The following is a 15,022-nucleotide window of genomic DNA, read 5'->3' as shown; positions in this document are numbered from 1 at the left end:
GGTTCCAAATCTGCGGATTCAACCAACAGGGTAGTTACAAAAAAAGTTTTTTAGTTCCAGAAAGTTACAAAAATCAAAGCTTGATTTTGCTGCAGGCCAGCTAACTATTTACACAGCATTTACACTTATTTGCATAGCATTTACATTGTATTAGGTATTGTAAGTAATCTAGAAATGACAAAGTATACAGGAGGGTGTACCTAGGTTATGTGCAAATATTGCACCATTTTATATGAGACTTTAGCATCCTTGAATTTTGGTATCTGCAGGTAGCCTGAACCCAATCTCCCAAGGATACAGAGGGACGAGTGTGCTGCGATTCTTCGTCCAGGTACAGGCAGCCTGGGCTAGGGCAGGCGAGCAGGGCAGGGCTGGATCTCAGCCCTCTTGCCCTGGCATTTTTGTGCGGTGAACAAGCATCTCGGGATGGGGCCCCGGGTAGGGGCGGGAGCGATGAGGAGGAGGAGAAATATCCAAGACGTATCAGGAGATGGAGTCTCTCGGTCCTGGGGACTGGGGACAGCAAAAGGGAGGCACCCAGGATGGCAGCAGGATTCTGGCTTGGGTGGGTGACAGCGCCACCTCTGAGATGGGGGCGCGGGAGGAAGACAGGGAAGGAATCCAGCAGCTTAAAACAGCTGCCATGTTGTCTCAGTGTCCGTGGGCCTGGGCCTGGGCAGGGCTTGCTGGGTGCCTCTGCCTCGTGGTCCTGCTGCTGAGCCAAGCATTTGTGTCTATTATTTAGGGAGCCCGGTTCTGCAGCAGCATCTCCTCCTGTCAGCCATGCCTCGGGAGGATCACCACCCTGAGCCTGGTGCAGGCGAGGGATGGAACCTGAGAGTCAGATCTTTATCTACTGAGCTACCATTCAGGGAAACTAGCTGCTGCCATGCTCTGTCTGGTGTGCAGGGGGCACTGCAGTGAGTCAGCACTCCTCTGCCCTGGAGGGAGGGGAGATGGATACCCTCATTACTCCACAAATGAAATCCCACTGAAACCTATGCGTGGGGCCCAAAACTCAAGAGTACAAAATGCAGAATTGCGCATGGCGGTAATAAGAGCAAACTTCCACCTCCTCCCACGCCCGCTCCAAAGTGTCTGTACTGTCTCGAAAAAACAAAGATGGGGGGGGTGGTCATTTGGCTTAGTCACCGATTCTCCATTTCTTCTCCTTCCTGGCACAGGGTGGAAGGGAATTTTCCTGCCCCTGGAGGTCAGAAGTGGCCTATGACTTGTTTTGCCGATTAAAGGTGTGCAGGGGGAATGCGTGTAACTTCCTGGCAGAAACCCTTGGAGCTGTCCACTCAGGAAGGCAGGCGCCTCATGGAGCTCAGCCTCCTTGGCTGATACAGAAACTGCACGCTGACCAAGGTCCAGATCAACTGGGTCCCAGACGGTCACAAGGCAGCGGCTTCCTCACCTTCCCCTTGTTCAGAACAGGAGCGAGGCAAAGACTGGGGCCCAGTCTCATTCCAGCCCAGCTGTGAAGCAAGTGTGGTGTCACAGGGTGTGTATCTTCGGGCTACTGTGCTCAGCGGGTGCCTACGACGACGAGCACCAGGCCCTGAGTCAGCCTCCACACATTCAAGGAATGTGATAAGCATGGCTCTGTCCTCACGACACTGGCATTCTAGTTGGGGGAGGCTGATGCTGAACTAGGAAGTGACTAAATGAATATGAACCCGTTAGAGAGAGTGTGCTGCTGTGTAAGCAGATGGGGCAGGTGGTTCCTGGAGAAAGAAAACCAGGAATGGCTTTCTTGACATAAGAGAAGCCATTTTTGGCTTGGTTGGGATGGAAGCCTGGCCACAGTGCTTACGCTTAAACAGGTCTCAGTAATTAATGATCTTAAAGGAACAAAAGAACGCAAAAACTGTTATCAGGTGAGAGAAGTAACAATGCTACACAACGTATCCGTTGTAAAGATTCCCTGTTCTGATGCAATGGCAAAGATTAGCCTGAAGGGCTCAACCATCAGATCAACTGGACCCTAAGGGAGGATGATGGTGACCTTCTCTGAGCCTCATGACTTCAATTAACTAAAGCTTGCACTGCCCAAGCCCCTTGATGAATACGCATGTACCCTTAGCTTAAAACGTCCCCAATTTTGTTGTTCGGGGAAGCACGAATTTGGGAAAAGTCCCCTGTTCTCCTTACTGCAAGTGATCAGTTCTTCCTTCTCCTGCTCTTTGCCTTGGTTGTGTCTTTCCACTCGACGTCCACCAACAGACGAACCCAGTTTTGGTAACACTGGGAATGAAATAAAGGGGCTTTATGTGACAGAGACTGGACAGCTACTTTGGCTAGGGTGTCAAGCAGGAGGGGGGGTCATGTGACAGGAGCCAGGCCGGGAGTGGGGGGCGGGGGACAGGTGTGGACCCACAAGCAGGAACAAGCTTGGTATAGCCAAAAAACAGAAACAGAGACCAGTGTGGCTTGAGCACCCAGTGAGGAGCGGGTGGGAGGGATATATTGGGAGGGATAAGGACTCAGAAGCAGGAGGGGCCTGACATGGCGGAACCCGGGGGAGGGGAAAGAGGAGTGAACACAAAAGGGACGCAGGAGGTCAATCCGGGAAGGCTTCCCGGAGGAGGCTGCCTGTAGTTAGAGGTGAGAGGTGGCGGATCAAACCCCAGTTCTGGGCTTTGTTACTTCCTGGTCCTGTCGCTTCGGTCAAGCACTTAACGTCTTAGCCTCAGGTTCTCCTGAAATGCTACTAGTTACAGCTGTTCTGAAGAGCTACCGTGAGGCGGAGGGTGTGCAGCACTGCGTTGGCTGCGGCCGCGAGGGCAGGTGCGCGGGTTACGCGCCGGTCCGGGCGGGGCTTGTCCCCTGGGACCAGAGGTCCTCAGGCAGGCGGCGGAGGCTCCTCCCCGGACGCTCGGCTGCCGCCGGCGGGAGAAAGGTCGCGGGCGAGCGCGGGGGGGCGCGCAGGTCGCGGACAGCTGAGGACAAGGCCCCTTGCGGCCAAGAGGGCCGTGCGCTGTCTCTTTAAGAGGTTGGCGAGCCGCCCCGCCCCCTGCGGATCTGATTGGCTCCTCCCGCTACGGGCGCCCTCTTTTCTGCGTAACCCCATTCCTATAGGCCGCTGCGGGCTGGGGGCGGGCCTCCGTGCCGCAAGTAGGGACAGTGGCTGTTTTGCAGTTTCGGCGGAACGAAAAGGACGCGCCAGCCTTCCGGGTCACTGCTGTCGGGAGGCCCGCTCGGTGTCTGGCCCGACGGCGTCTCCCTACCCGCCCGCCCGCTCAGTCTGCGGGAGCCAGCCGCCCGCGCCTCTTGTGCGACGCTCCCCGGCCCGAGCGCCGGAGGTCGAGTCCCGCGGCCTTGCGGGGTCCGCGGCGGGCGGCGGATGGGCAGTCGGGGCCTCAGGTAAGGAGGGGACCCCTCTCCTGCCCCAGCTGCGGGAACCGATCCCGGCGGCCCCCGTCCCGCCTGCCGCTCCTGCCGCCGGGAGCGACCCTCTCGCCCAGAAGCGGGCTGGGGGCGCAGAGGGCCGGCGTCCTGGGTCCCCGGGGAAGCCGGGCTTGCGGACCCTGCGATCCAGGTCGTGCGGGAAGACGTCCCTGCGAGTGGCCGAGTCCCACTTCCGGCTCCCCGGGCCCGAGAGGGCGGGGGTCCACTGGATAAGAAGCGAGGAGTGACCTGCCCTCACGCTGCAGTAGGGACGGGGCCGAGGGCCTCCCAGATGGTCCTCCCACTCCCCAGAAGGGCTGGACCGCACTCTGCTGGACATTCATCTGTCCACTCACAACGTTTGTTGTCCTGGTGGGGGGGGCTGGGTCATGAGATGCCTGGGCTGGACAACCCACAAACACACAGCGAGGGCCGCTTCAGACAAACAGAGGTAGTCAGGGAGGGCTTCTCAGAGGAGGTGGCCCGAATGGTGAGACGCAGCTGGGAAAGAGCACGCACCGGGGCCCTGAGGTAGGAACAGCACAGCAGCTTGGAGAACAGGCTGAAAGACGGGCTGCAGAGTGGAAGGGAATCGTCAGGGCAGTTGGCAGGGGTGAGGCCAGGTTGGACTTTGACGGCTCAGGGCTGTCCTTCCTCCTGGGGGCTCTTGGCAGGGTCCACCTCCCCGCTCCCCAAGGCTGAAGGATTAGGGGGTTGGCCTCTGTCCTGTGGAGTCTTCCTCACCCTATTTCGGTTCCAGGGTTTTAAGGCTCATCAACCAGCCCCGGTCGGGAGCCGTTTAAGCAGCAGCCTCTCTGCTCAGGGTTTTGTTTGCCCCAGGGTTTCCCATCCAGTAGCTCTGGGTGGTCAGTCCCACTACACAGATGAGAGATGGGAAAGCGGAGGCCCACAGAGGGGAAGGTCCTTCTGGCCCAGGGTCTCACAGCAGGTCCAGCTCGCAGGACCATAGCCAGTTGGCATCCTGCCCACAGAGGGAGGGAGGGAGGGAGGTGGGTGGGTGGGTGGGAAGAGGCCTCTGGAATGTTAGTGAGGTCAGGAGAGTCCTTCCCAGGTGGAAGAAACGTCCCAGATTCCCCGGTCCTGAGAGGCCAGGGGTTGCCCCGGAGCACTTGGCATCCCAGGAACTCCCCCTCGGAGAATTCCCTTCCCCATCCCTCTGGTCTGGCTTCACCCCTCGCTCCCCTGCCCTCAGCCAGCCTTCCCACCATCCCCTCTTTCCTGAGCCTGCAGACCCCTTACTTTGCCACTGCCTGGGCTTCTGCCAGCAAGGCCAGGAGCTCACCTGTGGTGGGGAGAAGGGAATACAGGCCACAGGCTGACCCGTCTCAGCCTCTTTCCCCCTCGTGTGATGGGATATCAGCAGTCCCCTCTCTTGGAGGCTGGTGTGGTGGCTCAGCACGTGACCCCGTGGAAAGCCTCAACTGCACACGGGCAGGGAAGGGTGCATTGTCATTTTTATCATGGCTTCAGTTATTTTGTGAGCTTTGACACATAGTGGCAATTCTGGTGTGGCTCAGGTGTGGTTCTGGGGCCAACAGAGCAGCAGTGCCAGCTGGGAGGGTGTTAGAGATGCAGACTCTCAGCCCCCAGACCTGCCTGACCCGAATCTGCTCTGGATCACACTCCACTCTGGATCAAACCCGGCTGCAGGTGGAGAGACCAAGGCCCCCGGAGGGGCCCCTGGCAAGTTGCCGGTTGGGGGCCTGCGCTCTGGAGACAGACAGTCTGGGCTGCCCGGCTCCGGGCTCTGTGCAGGGGGTGACATAAGTACCTCCCTGCAGGGTGGCAGGGCTCCGTGAGCCTTCTCTGCAGTTATTACAGAGCCAGCAGGGCTTGGTAGAGGGGGCTTAGCTGACGCTCTCCTTCCTCACCTCAGACTCCACAGCAGGTGGCGCTTGGCCCCGTGAACCAGATCCTTCCCTGCTGCACGTCTCCCAGCCCCTCCTCCGGGAAGAAAAGCAGCAGTTACCTTTCTCTGTGTGACCCTTTGTAGACATTCACTTCTCTGGTCTTGCTTGATCCTTACAGCAGCCTTGTTGGGGGGTGTAATTGTCCTGTGACACCCGGAGAGGGGAAAGACTCCCCCAAGGTCATGAAGAAAGAACCTGGCAGAGCCAGAAGCACAACCAAGGTCTACCCAGCTCCAAGTCAAACTGGCCTACGCAGGAAAGGGAATTTGTTGGATTTTGTAACTGAAAAGTCCGGCCTGGGGGTGTAGGTATCTAGCTTCAGGTGTGGCTGGATCCAGGGGCTCCTGCAAGGCGCTATCTCCAGGATCTGTATCCATCAGTCTTTCACCTCTGTGTTGGCTTTCCTTCCACGTGGGACTCCAATGTGCACATTCCCTGGAGTTGTGGAGGGGTGGAGTCAGCAGTACCTAAACCCTGTGGATGGGGACTGGGGTGCTGAGGTGCCCCCACAGGAAAATGGGGTGCTGGACAGGCAAGGCCAAGAGAAGCCCTCTGACCGCCCCCCCTCCCCACTCTATCCGGCCCCCCTGCTTCTGTCCCCATTCATCCCCACGGGCTTCTCTGCCGTGTGGGGTCCCTGAAGGATATCAGGCAGCCCTGGACCCCGACCCTGTGTCACATGGGCACCCTGCGCCCTGCTCAGGTGCCCCGCACTGCGCCACACCACCCCCACTCTGAAACCTTTGGCTTACAGCAACCGAGGCTCAGCTTCTGGCGCTGGCAAGGGGCCCCTGTCCTGAATGCAGGGCATCAAGGAGGGTCCTGCAACAGCGGGGCACCTTGTTAGCGAGGCAGGGGGCAGTGTCACAGGGACACTGGGCTGGGCGCCCCGAGGCTCGGGCCAGAGCCCCGGCCTCAGCCTGCCCTGCCCTCTCCCCTCACCCCAACGTGCGTCTGTCTGCGGGTCTTGCTGGCCAGACCTCCCAAAGGGATCGCAGATCCCTCCACTCCACCCCCCGCTGCCCCCGCCGGTCGAGCCACTGTCCTCGCCGGCCTGGCCGGGCACTCCTCGGCCTCCCTGCCTCTCCACGGCAGCCTCTCCACGTGGGAGCGGGGCCGCGTCGCCCACCTTCCTACACCCTCCTGTTGCATTTAAAGTGAGCTCACCGTGGTGGTCCCGGCTGACCTGGCCCCTACCCTTTCTCCTCTCTCTTCCAGCCTGCTCTTTGCCCTTTGAACAGGCCAAGACTGTGTTTTCTTCTTAGCACTTACCTCTAGGAGAAGTTTGCTTTTTAAGTACGGGTGTTTGTGCTGGCTGTCGGCCTCCCCTCCGAGAATGAAGGCCCCAAGAGGGCAGGTGTGTCCTGGCACCTGGACCCGCCAGCTCATAGCAGGTGCTTGGCCACGTCAGCACCGGTGGAAGGGTGCAGAGTGCAGGACCAGGGAGGAAACCAGCTTCTTTCCTTGGACCTAGTGTGTCAGACACACGTTCTCCCCTGTAATACCTCCCGTCCTTGGTGTATCCTCAGGCTGCCCGTGGGGATGCCATCCCAGAGCCGGTGGGTGGCCTGTGGGAGAGAAGGATGGGGATTCTGAGCCCTACGTCTCGGCCCTCCCGCTTCGGAATCTCCCCACTCTCGGCAGAGCAGCGCTCGCGTTCCCCAGCTTGGCCCGCGGGGTGCTGCCCTGCAGGCCTGCTGTCCAGGGACGTGAGCGCAGCACGAGCACGGGATCCTGTTGCTTCGCTGCGAACCCTGCAGGAAGTGTCCTGGGCTGCTCCTTGCTGAACGGGAGACCTGCGCTCTCAGCATACACGATTCATCTTTTCCATTTTTTAAAATCTACTGAAGCGTAACGCACGCGGAAAGCCGCTCAGATCACAGGTGCGTGGCTCCACGAACCGCGACACTGGAGCACGCCAGCGTGCCCGCCACTGGGTCGTGTCCCCAGGGCTGGCCCCACGCCCTCAGGCCTCCACAGGGCGCCCCTCCTGGTGCCCGTGGAGGGTCAGGCCGTGTGCCCACAGCTGGCCGGGCTCCGCTCAGCGCCTGGCTGCCAGGCCCTCCGTGTCACCACAGGGCAGGAGTCACTCTCATTTCTGGGCGGCGTTCCACCGGTCACGCGGACGCCCCGTTGACGTGTCAGTTCTGCTGACGGGGGCACTTGGGCTGCTCCCGCCTGGGGCTGTCGCGAATGGCCCAGAAATGGGGGCGCCGGGTCAGGAGCCCAGTCTGTTCAGTCATTGTTTTAAAAACGCTGGCATCTGTTACATCCCACTGCCACCCGGGCCCACGTGCTCCCTGCGACGTGCTGCTGCTGCCATCCGGTCCCCGACACAGAGCCGACAGCGAGGCCCCTGCCGGGGGCTGGGTCGCGACCTGGGCGGGAGGGAGCGCCACACCTGCCCCCCACCTGCTGGCCCCCACCACCCACCAGAGGCCCAGGGCTGCACAGCCCCTGCGCTGCTCACGTGGTGGCCCTCACCCCCCAGGGCCGGCTGCTGGCGGGATGGACACCCCGGCGGAGGAGATCGGGGCCAGCGGGGCCCCGCCCCCCGCGCCTAACATCAGCGTGCCGCACCGCTGTCTGCTGCTGCTCTACGAGGACATCGGCACCTCTAGGTGAGGCGGGCACAGTCCTGCCGGGCTGCGTGACGGGGGGTTTCCGGGGTTGGGTGGGTGTGTGTGTGTGTGTGTGTGTTTGAGAGAGAGACGGGTGGGCTGCAGACAAAACCCCACCAGTGAGCCGCCCTCTGTACCCACCTGCCAGGGTCCGGTACTGGGACCTCTTGCTGCTCATCCCCAACGTGCTGTTCTTCATCTTCCTGCTCTGGAAGCTTCCGTTTGCTCGGGCCAAGATTCGAGTCACCTCCAGCCCCATTTTTATCACCTTCTATATCCTGGTGAGTTCATTCCAGTTGGTGACAGAAAACCCAACTCCAACTGGCTTAAGCTGTCTTTGTAATGAAAAGGCAGCTTCAGGTATGGCTGGATCTAGGGGATTAACTGATGCCATCAGGACTGTCTCTCTCTCTCTCTGCATCTCTGCTCTCCTCTGGCCTTAGCGCAGATGAGTTCTCCCCATAAGGTATCAGAGGTAGCCAAGAGCAGCTCTGAGCTAACCGCCGTGCCAACTCCAGCAGATGAGTACCTCTTTCCTGATGCTGCAGTGTTGACCTGGAATCCCCTCTGAGTGGCCCACCTTGGAACCCCTGTTCATCCCTGAGCCAGACTCTGTGACTAGCAGGGAAAGGGACACTTTGGAGCTGGGACGGTAGGGTCAGCTCAGCCAGACCGTATGGATTGAGGAGGGTGGTGGTCCCAGGAAGAAAATTGGGGAATGGTTACTAGAGGGAAGGGGAATGGATGCTGGGCTGGGGGGGAAAAAAGCCCACTGCATTCTGAACCCCAGCTGTGCTGAATGACCACGGGCCAACGACTTGGCCTCTCTGGGCCTCAGTGCCCTCCTACACGATGCGACGTGGATCTGCTTTAGTTTGTGGTGCTCCCGTGAGCACCCAGCGAGACTGCGCAGAGCTCCAGCCCCGTGGGGGCCTGGCACACAGTGGGCACGCGGCCCTGAATGGTGTCGCCCTCCCTGAGATTGGACACGGTTTTCAAGGCACAAAAGACAGAGTGTACAAACCTGCGCTCTTTTGTTCACATGTGTCAGAAAACTGCACTGAAGCTCACAGAAGCCTGGGGTTGGTGGTGGGGGGGCGGCGGGGTAGTATTGACTGAGAAACTGACAGTCCCAGCTGCATCCCAGGGTGCTGTCTCCCTGTATTTCGTACGTGAGGTGCAGCACAGACAGGTCCCAGAGGCAGCGAGCGGCAGGTCTGGGATTAGAACCCGGCAGGCTGGCTGCACCACGTCACCCTAACAAGCCTTCCCGGGCTGTCAGCGTAGCCAGGAAACCAAGGCCCAGAGGGGAGGGCCAGGCCTCCCTGCCTCCCACCCAGGCGGCTCGTTTAGCGTGGAATGCTTCCATTCTTGAGGAATTGAGGGCTCCTGCAGACGTGGGGTGCGGGGTGCAGGCCCTGCGGTTCCCGGAGCTCTTGTCCCCCGAGGCCAACCCCCCGACCCCTCTCTCGCTCACCAGGTGTTCGTGGTGGCGCTGGTGGGCATCGCCCGGGCCGTGGTGTCCATGACGGTCAGCGCCTCAGATGCTGCGACTGTCGCTGATAAGGTGGGGCTGGGCCTGCTGGCAGGGCCGCTGGGCACTGGTGGGGGGCAGCCGGCCCCCGGCTGACGCTCCGCCCACTCTGTGTCCAGATCCTGTGGGAGATTACCCGCTTCTTCCTGCTGGCCATCGAGCTGAGTGTGGTCATCCTGGGCCTCGCCTTTGGTGCGTCTGCTGCCGCGGCCAGGGCTCCCCTGCTCCTCCCCGGCTGGGGGCCGACCCCACCGTGGTTCCCTAGCCTGGCTGCCGCTGACTGACCAGCACGTTTCTTCCAGGTCACCTGGAGAGCAAGTCGAGCATCAAGCGGGTGCTGGCCATCACCACGGTGCTGGCCCTGGCGTACTCCGTCACCCAGGTGAGGTGGGGGCGGGCAGCCCCGGGGGTCAGCGGGGCTGGGCATCCACTGCCTTCGGGCCCTGAGTCAGAGTTGAGTGTGCAGTGGCTCAAACTTTAAATGCAGCTAAGGAACCACCTGGGCGGCTGGTTAGCAAGGCAGGTTCTGGGCCTCTCCAATTCCGATCCAGTAGCTTGAACCTACCGTTTCAACAAGCAGTCCAGGTAGGGAGAGTGCAGGTCTGTAGATCCCACTGAGACCCATGCTTCCAGAGACCCCTTTCTTACTTGGGGACTGCCCCTCCCTGGGCCTGAGGGCTGGAGCTGGGGGGCAGGGCGTGGCCAGAGAGCTGGCTAGAGCAGGGGACTGAGCGCCAGGCAGAGCGGGGCTTGGTGTGGTGGGGAGCCCAGGGACGGGGCGTTCCAGGTACAGGAGCCCCTGAGACCCTCCCCGGCCGCCGCTGCAGGGCACGCTGGAGATCCTGTACCCGGATGCCCACCTCTCGGCTGAGGACTTCAACATCTACGGGCACGGGGGCCGCCAGTTCTGGCTGGTCAGCTCCTGCTTCTTCTTCCTGGTGAGTTGGGGGATGGCCGGAGCCTCGGGCACGGCCTGCTAGCGGGCTCAGCACTGGGCAGGAGCTCCCTGCGTCCTGGTCAGTGCCAATGTCTCCGCAGGTCTACTCTCTGGTTGTCGTGCTCCCCAAGACCCCGCTGAAGGAGCGCATCTCCCTGCCCTGTGAGCGCCTGGGGACGGGGCTGGGCGCGGGGTGGGCTGTTGGCCTTGCGGTGGCCTGGAGCGGACAGCTCTGTGTGGGTGGGAAGCAGGGAGCCGGTCCGGTCCCGACACCTGGGCAGGACCTCACGCGCGCCCACCTCGCAGCACGGAGGAGCTTCTACGTGTACGCGGGCATCCTGGCGCTGCTCAACCTGCTGCAGGGGCTAGGGAGCGCGCTGCTGTGCGCGGACATCATCGAGGGGCTCTGGTAAGCGGCCGGGGCCGGGGGCGGCCGGGAGGGGGCGGGGGCCGGCTGGGTCGCTCCGCCGCAGCCCTAACCCGCCCGTCCCCCCAGCTGCGTGGACGCCACCACCTTCCTCTACTTCAGCTTCTTCGCGCCCCTCATCTACGTGGCCTTCCTGCGGGGATTCTTCGGGTGAGTCCTCCAGCGGGGGCTGCAGGGAGCGGGACTGGGCGACGGGGTTCCAGGTCGCGCTCTGGGCTTGGCCGCCCCCAGCTTCCAGGCTGCGGGCGCCCCCGCGTGGCCGCCGTCGGGATCACGCCTTCTGCCTCTTGCACATGCGCAGCCGCCACTGCAGCATCCCAGCCTCCGGGCTCGGGGCTGGGGGGCAGCTCAGGCTGGGACCGGAGCTTGAGGAGTCGGACAGGGTACGTGTGTGTACATGCACGTGCGTGCAGATATACATGCACACTCGGGCGCGCACACATATGCATGCGCCCCTATAGATATAAACATACATGTATACAGATGTATACATGTGTAACGTGCATGTGCACACAAACATGTATACATATATTCATTTATGTGCACATGTACACACATGCACATGCATGCATATACCACACCCATACAGGCACGCATAGGTTCACATAGATATATATAAGTACAGACATACACATTATGCACACAACACACAAAGACATGTGCACTTTTGCCACGAGAGAGACAGGCCATGCCTGCTGGTCTGCACTGTGTCTTTCATTTAAGGATAGGTCAGCTCATTCCTCAGCACCTGCTGTAGCCGCAGACACAACAGGGGACAAAGCAGACACAGACCCCTGAGCTCACGGAGCTTGTGTTCCATCTGGGGGCAACCGGAGTGGGGAGCAATGTTGGGGGAGTCCAGTGTGTCTGTGAGTGTGGGGTGGGGTGCACTTTTGTGACTCAGATGTGGTGGAAGCAGGCGTTCTGCCCCCAGCCCCCCCTTCCCTGCCTGCCGGGTCTGAGGGTGGGCTGCAGGGGTGCCTCGGCTCTGGAGCGAGAATTGGATTGGATCCTCCCAGCCCTGATGTGCATGACCTCGCACACGATTTATCTCTCTGGCCTCACGCTCCTTTTTGTAAATGGGGAGTGATGCTTTCTCCCTGGACAGTTACCCAGAGGACTGAGGACGGGTGGGCACCTGGTGGGCAGTAGTTAGTGCTGCAGGGCAGGGGTCTGGGCCCGGGTCTGCCCTGCACTGTGGGCAGGTGCTGTTTTAAGGCCCATCATTTCCCCGGGTCGAAGTCCTTCCACCCATTTTACGGTGAGAAAGCAGGCGCTCGCCAGGCTCACATGCCTGCAGCAGGAGGTCCGGTTTTAATACCGGTGTCCCAGTGGACTCCAACATCAAAGCAAGGGAGGGGACCTCGCGGGGTGGGTGTCGGGGCCGTCAGCACGCTTCTTGCCATGTCTGATGCCTCGTTGCCCAGCCCCAGCGAGGAAGGCCTTTCCTGACCCACAGTGGGGCCCCCCTGCCTCTCTCCTGCCCTCCAGCTCGGAGCCCAAGATCCTCTTCTCCTACAAATGCCAAGTGGACGAGACCGAGGAACCGGACATGCACCTGCCCCAGCCCTATGCGGTGGCCCGGCGGGAGGGCCTAGAGGCAGCGATGGCCGCCAGCACGCAGTTCGACTCGGCCGGGGGCATGGCCTACCTGGACGATGTGGCTTCCATGCCTTGCCACACTGGCAGCATCAACAGCACGGACAGTGAGCGCTGGAAGGCCATCAACGCCTAGCCTGGCTGCCCCGGGAGGGCCTGGGGGCCTGTGGAGGACCGGCTGGGGAGTGCAGAGCCCCTGGCAGAGGAGGACAGGGGGTCAGGCCCGTGCGTGGGCAGCAGCCCTGTGCAGGCCCTGTCCCGCCCTCTGTCCCCCACTTGCCTGCGGCCACCTCTGCTTCAGCTGGAGGCCGCCTCCCCCTCCCACCTGCCCTCACCTTGCTCGGCGACTTGGCTCCGACTTTGATGTCTCAGGGCCAGGCCTGGCTAGGCTGGCCGAGGGCACCTCCCTGCAGCCTGCGCCCCCAGGACTGGTCTGATCCTCCTCATCCTCCGCGCCCCCCCCCCACAAAGCCCACTCCGGCGGATGGGCTGAAGTGTGTATATTTTCTTGATCTGTTTTCTAATAAAAAGGAAAAGGAGCAGAAGGTGTTGATGTGAAGGCTGTGCGGGGATACCGGGGCCGGGGTGCCCCTCTGCGCTGGGAGCCCGGCGTACCTGCTGCGAGGCCCCGTCGGAGCGGAGGGGACGGCCCTGGAAAGAAGTGTGGTTCCTGTGCGCTGTCCTGTCTGCCCCCACGCTCTGTTATCCCGGGCAGCACTTCCCCTCCTGCAGCATCCGTTTCCGCATCTGTGAAATGGGGATAAGAAGGCCTGGCTCGCAGGGACGTTTGTGAGGATTAGCAGAGTGCACGTGTGGCACGTGGTGGTGGAGCGACGGTGACCACAGGAGTTATTTTTGGGCACTAGAATAGTGCTCGGCACATAGTAGGCCCTCGGAAAGTAGGATGTGGGGACGGATGTTTATAATCATGGATGTGATGAGCTGAAAGCGGGGACAGGTCCGAATAAAGCCCAGAGCCCTGGGGTGCTGAGGGTCAGGCCGCGCTCCACCTCCACTGCCCACCTTCTTTCTCAGGAGGGCACCGAGGGCGCCAGCTCCAACACGGCTCATGACTGGGGGACCAGTGGCCAGGCTCCCCGGATCCAGGGCTGTCAGCAGGCGTGGGCACAGCCAGCGAGCTGGACTCCGGGGCCCGCGGGGCCGCCAGGGGGCTCCTGCAGGCTCCTCGCTGTGCCCGGCCTGGCTGCCACCCCACAGCTCCCACAGAAGCCTGTCAGGTTGGGGGGGCAGCCAGCGGGGCATTCCGAGCCGGGCAGGTGTGGGGGGCCAGACAGGGAGGAAGTGATCCTCAGATCCAGAGCTGGGTTCGCCCTCGGCAGTGTTGACGGGCTGCGTCTAGGACGGCACGGCGGCAGCCTGCGTTGGCTCCGTGTGATGACTTGGTGGAGGGGGCAGCACAGGAGGCCTGGCGCCCGCTGCAGGGCAGCTGGTGGACCGTGGAGGCTGGGGGGAGCCTCCGCTGCTCTGACCCTGTCTCCCTGCCCCCCTCCCCAGAGGCACTGCAAGGCCGGGGTCTTCCTAACCTTCCAGGAGCACCTGTGTTCACACGCATGTATGCACGTCACCCCTAGTTTGGGAGCGTGAATGTCTGTAGCTCGTTTCCCAGGCTAACACCTGGTCTTGGGCTCATTCCACGTCAGGTGGGAGAGCTGCGAACGTTCTGGATACGTGGCAATTGATTTACCCAGTCCCCTTGGGAGGGACCTTGGTTCCTAATATGTTTTGCAACAACAAACAATGCAGCAACCAAAGTCCTTACAAATAACTCACACAGGTGGCATTGCTGGAGCACAGCCTTCACTAGTTAGTTCATTAGTCTCGCAGTCTTCCGGCAGAGACTAATCGCTGTCCTCCAGTACATTCTCCTTTTCTTCCGCTGTCGTAGGATGCCTGATTTGCAGCTGGATACACAGCTGCCTGGAACAAAGACTACATTGTCCAGCCTTCCTTGCAGGTCCTGGCCAGTGGGATGTAAGTGTGTGCGCAACTTCCTTGAAGAGAAAGGATAGGCTTTTCTTTCTTGCAAACTGGGATGTGGCTGTAATGGCTGGAGTTGTAGCAGCCATCTTGAATCATCGGGGAATCTTGGAATGGGAGCCTTTCATGGCAGAGCAACAAGGTAGAAGCAGACAAGGTCCCCGACACTAGGGCACCCGTAACAGCCTTGGACTTCCTCCTTTGGACGACTTGTTGGATGTGAGAGAGAAGTAAACATCTGTCTTTCTTAAACCACTTTGGACTTTTCTCTCACTCATAATCGAACCTAATCTGAACCGACACACCCTTCAAAGAGGCTGTACCAGCTTTGACCCCTCTGAGCACAGCCTCACCAGTGCCGTGTGCTGTTCAAATTCTCGTTGTTCCACAAGTCCGTGCTCATGTCTGTTCTGCTGGAACCACACCCCGTGTGCTGAGTCTGGGTGGGAACAGACCTCATGCCAAAGAGTGGCCAGGAGGTGGGGCATTCTGGATGACGAGTCCACCATATTGGCTCCACGTTCCAATCTTACGGCCTCCTGCTGTTCACAGCCTGTGGACCTTGACATCATGCCTCTCTGA

General features: G+C 60.8%; 1 protein-coding gene across 1 annotated transcript; it reads left to right on the top strand.

Moving 5' to 3' along the window:
- Positions 1 to 9,470: 9,470 nt before the first annotated feature.
- Positions 9,471 to 12,977, top strand: TPRA1 (transmembrane protein adipocyte associated 1; the record flags this gene model as incomplete). Its single annotated transcript, XM_079713068.1, has 8 exons — positions 9,471 to 9,512; positions 9,599 to 9,671; positions 9,782 to 9,861; positions 10,307 to 10,417; positions 10,518 to 10,578; positions 10,723 to 10,825; positions 10,913 to 10,993; positions 12,335 to 12,977. 8 exons carry the CDS (start codon positions 9,471 to 9,473, stop codon positions 12,576 to 12,578), a joined length of 795 nt encoding a protein of 264 aa, XP_079569194.1. The 3' UTR covers positions 12,579 to 12,977.
- Positions 12,978 to 15,022: the final 2,045 nt, after the last annotated feature.

The sequence above is a fragment of the Hyperoodon ampullatus genome (assembly GCF_949752795.1).
Source record: "Hyperoodon ampullatus genome assembly, chromosome: 10".
Classification (NCBI taxonomy): Eukaryota; Metazoa; Chordata; class Mammalia; order Artiodactyla; family Ziphiidae; genus Hyperoodon; species Hyperoodon ampullatus.
This window is presented reverse-complemented; position numbering and strand designations above follow the sequence as displayed.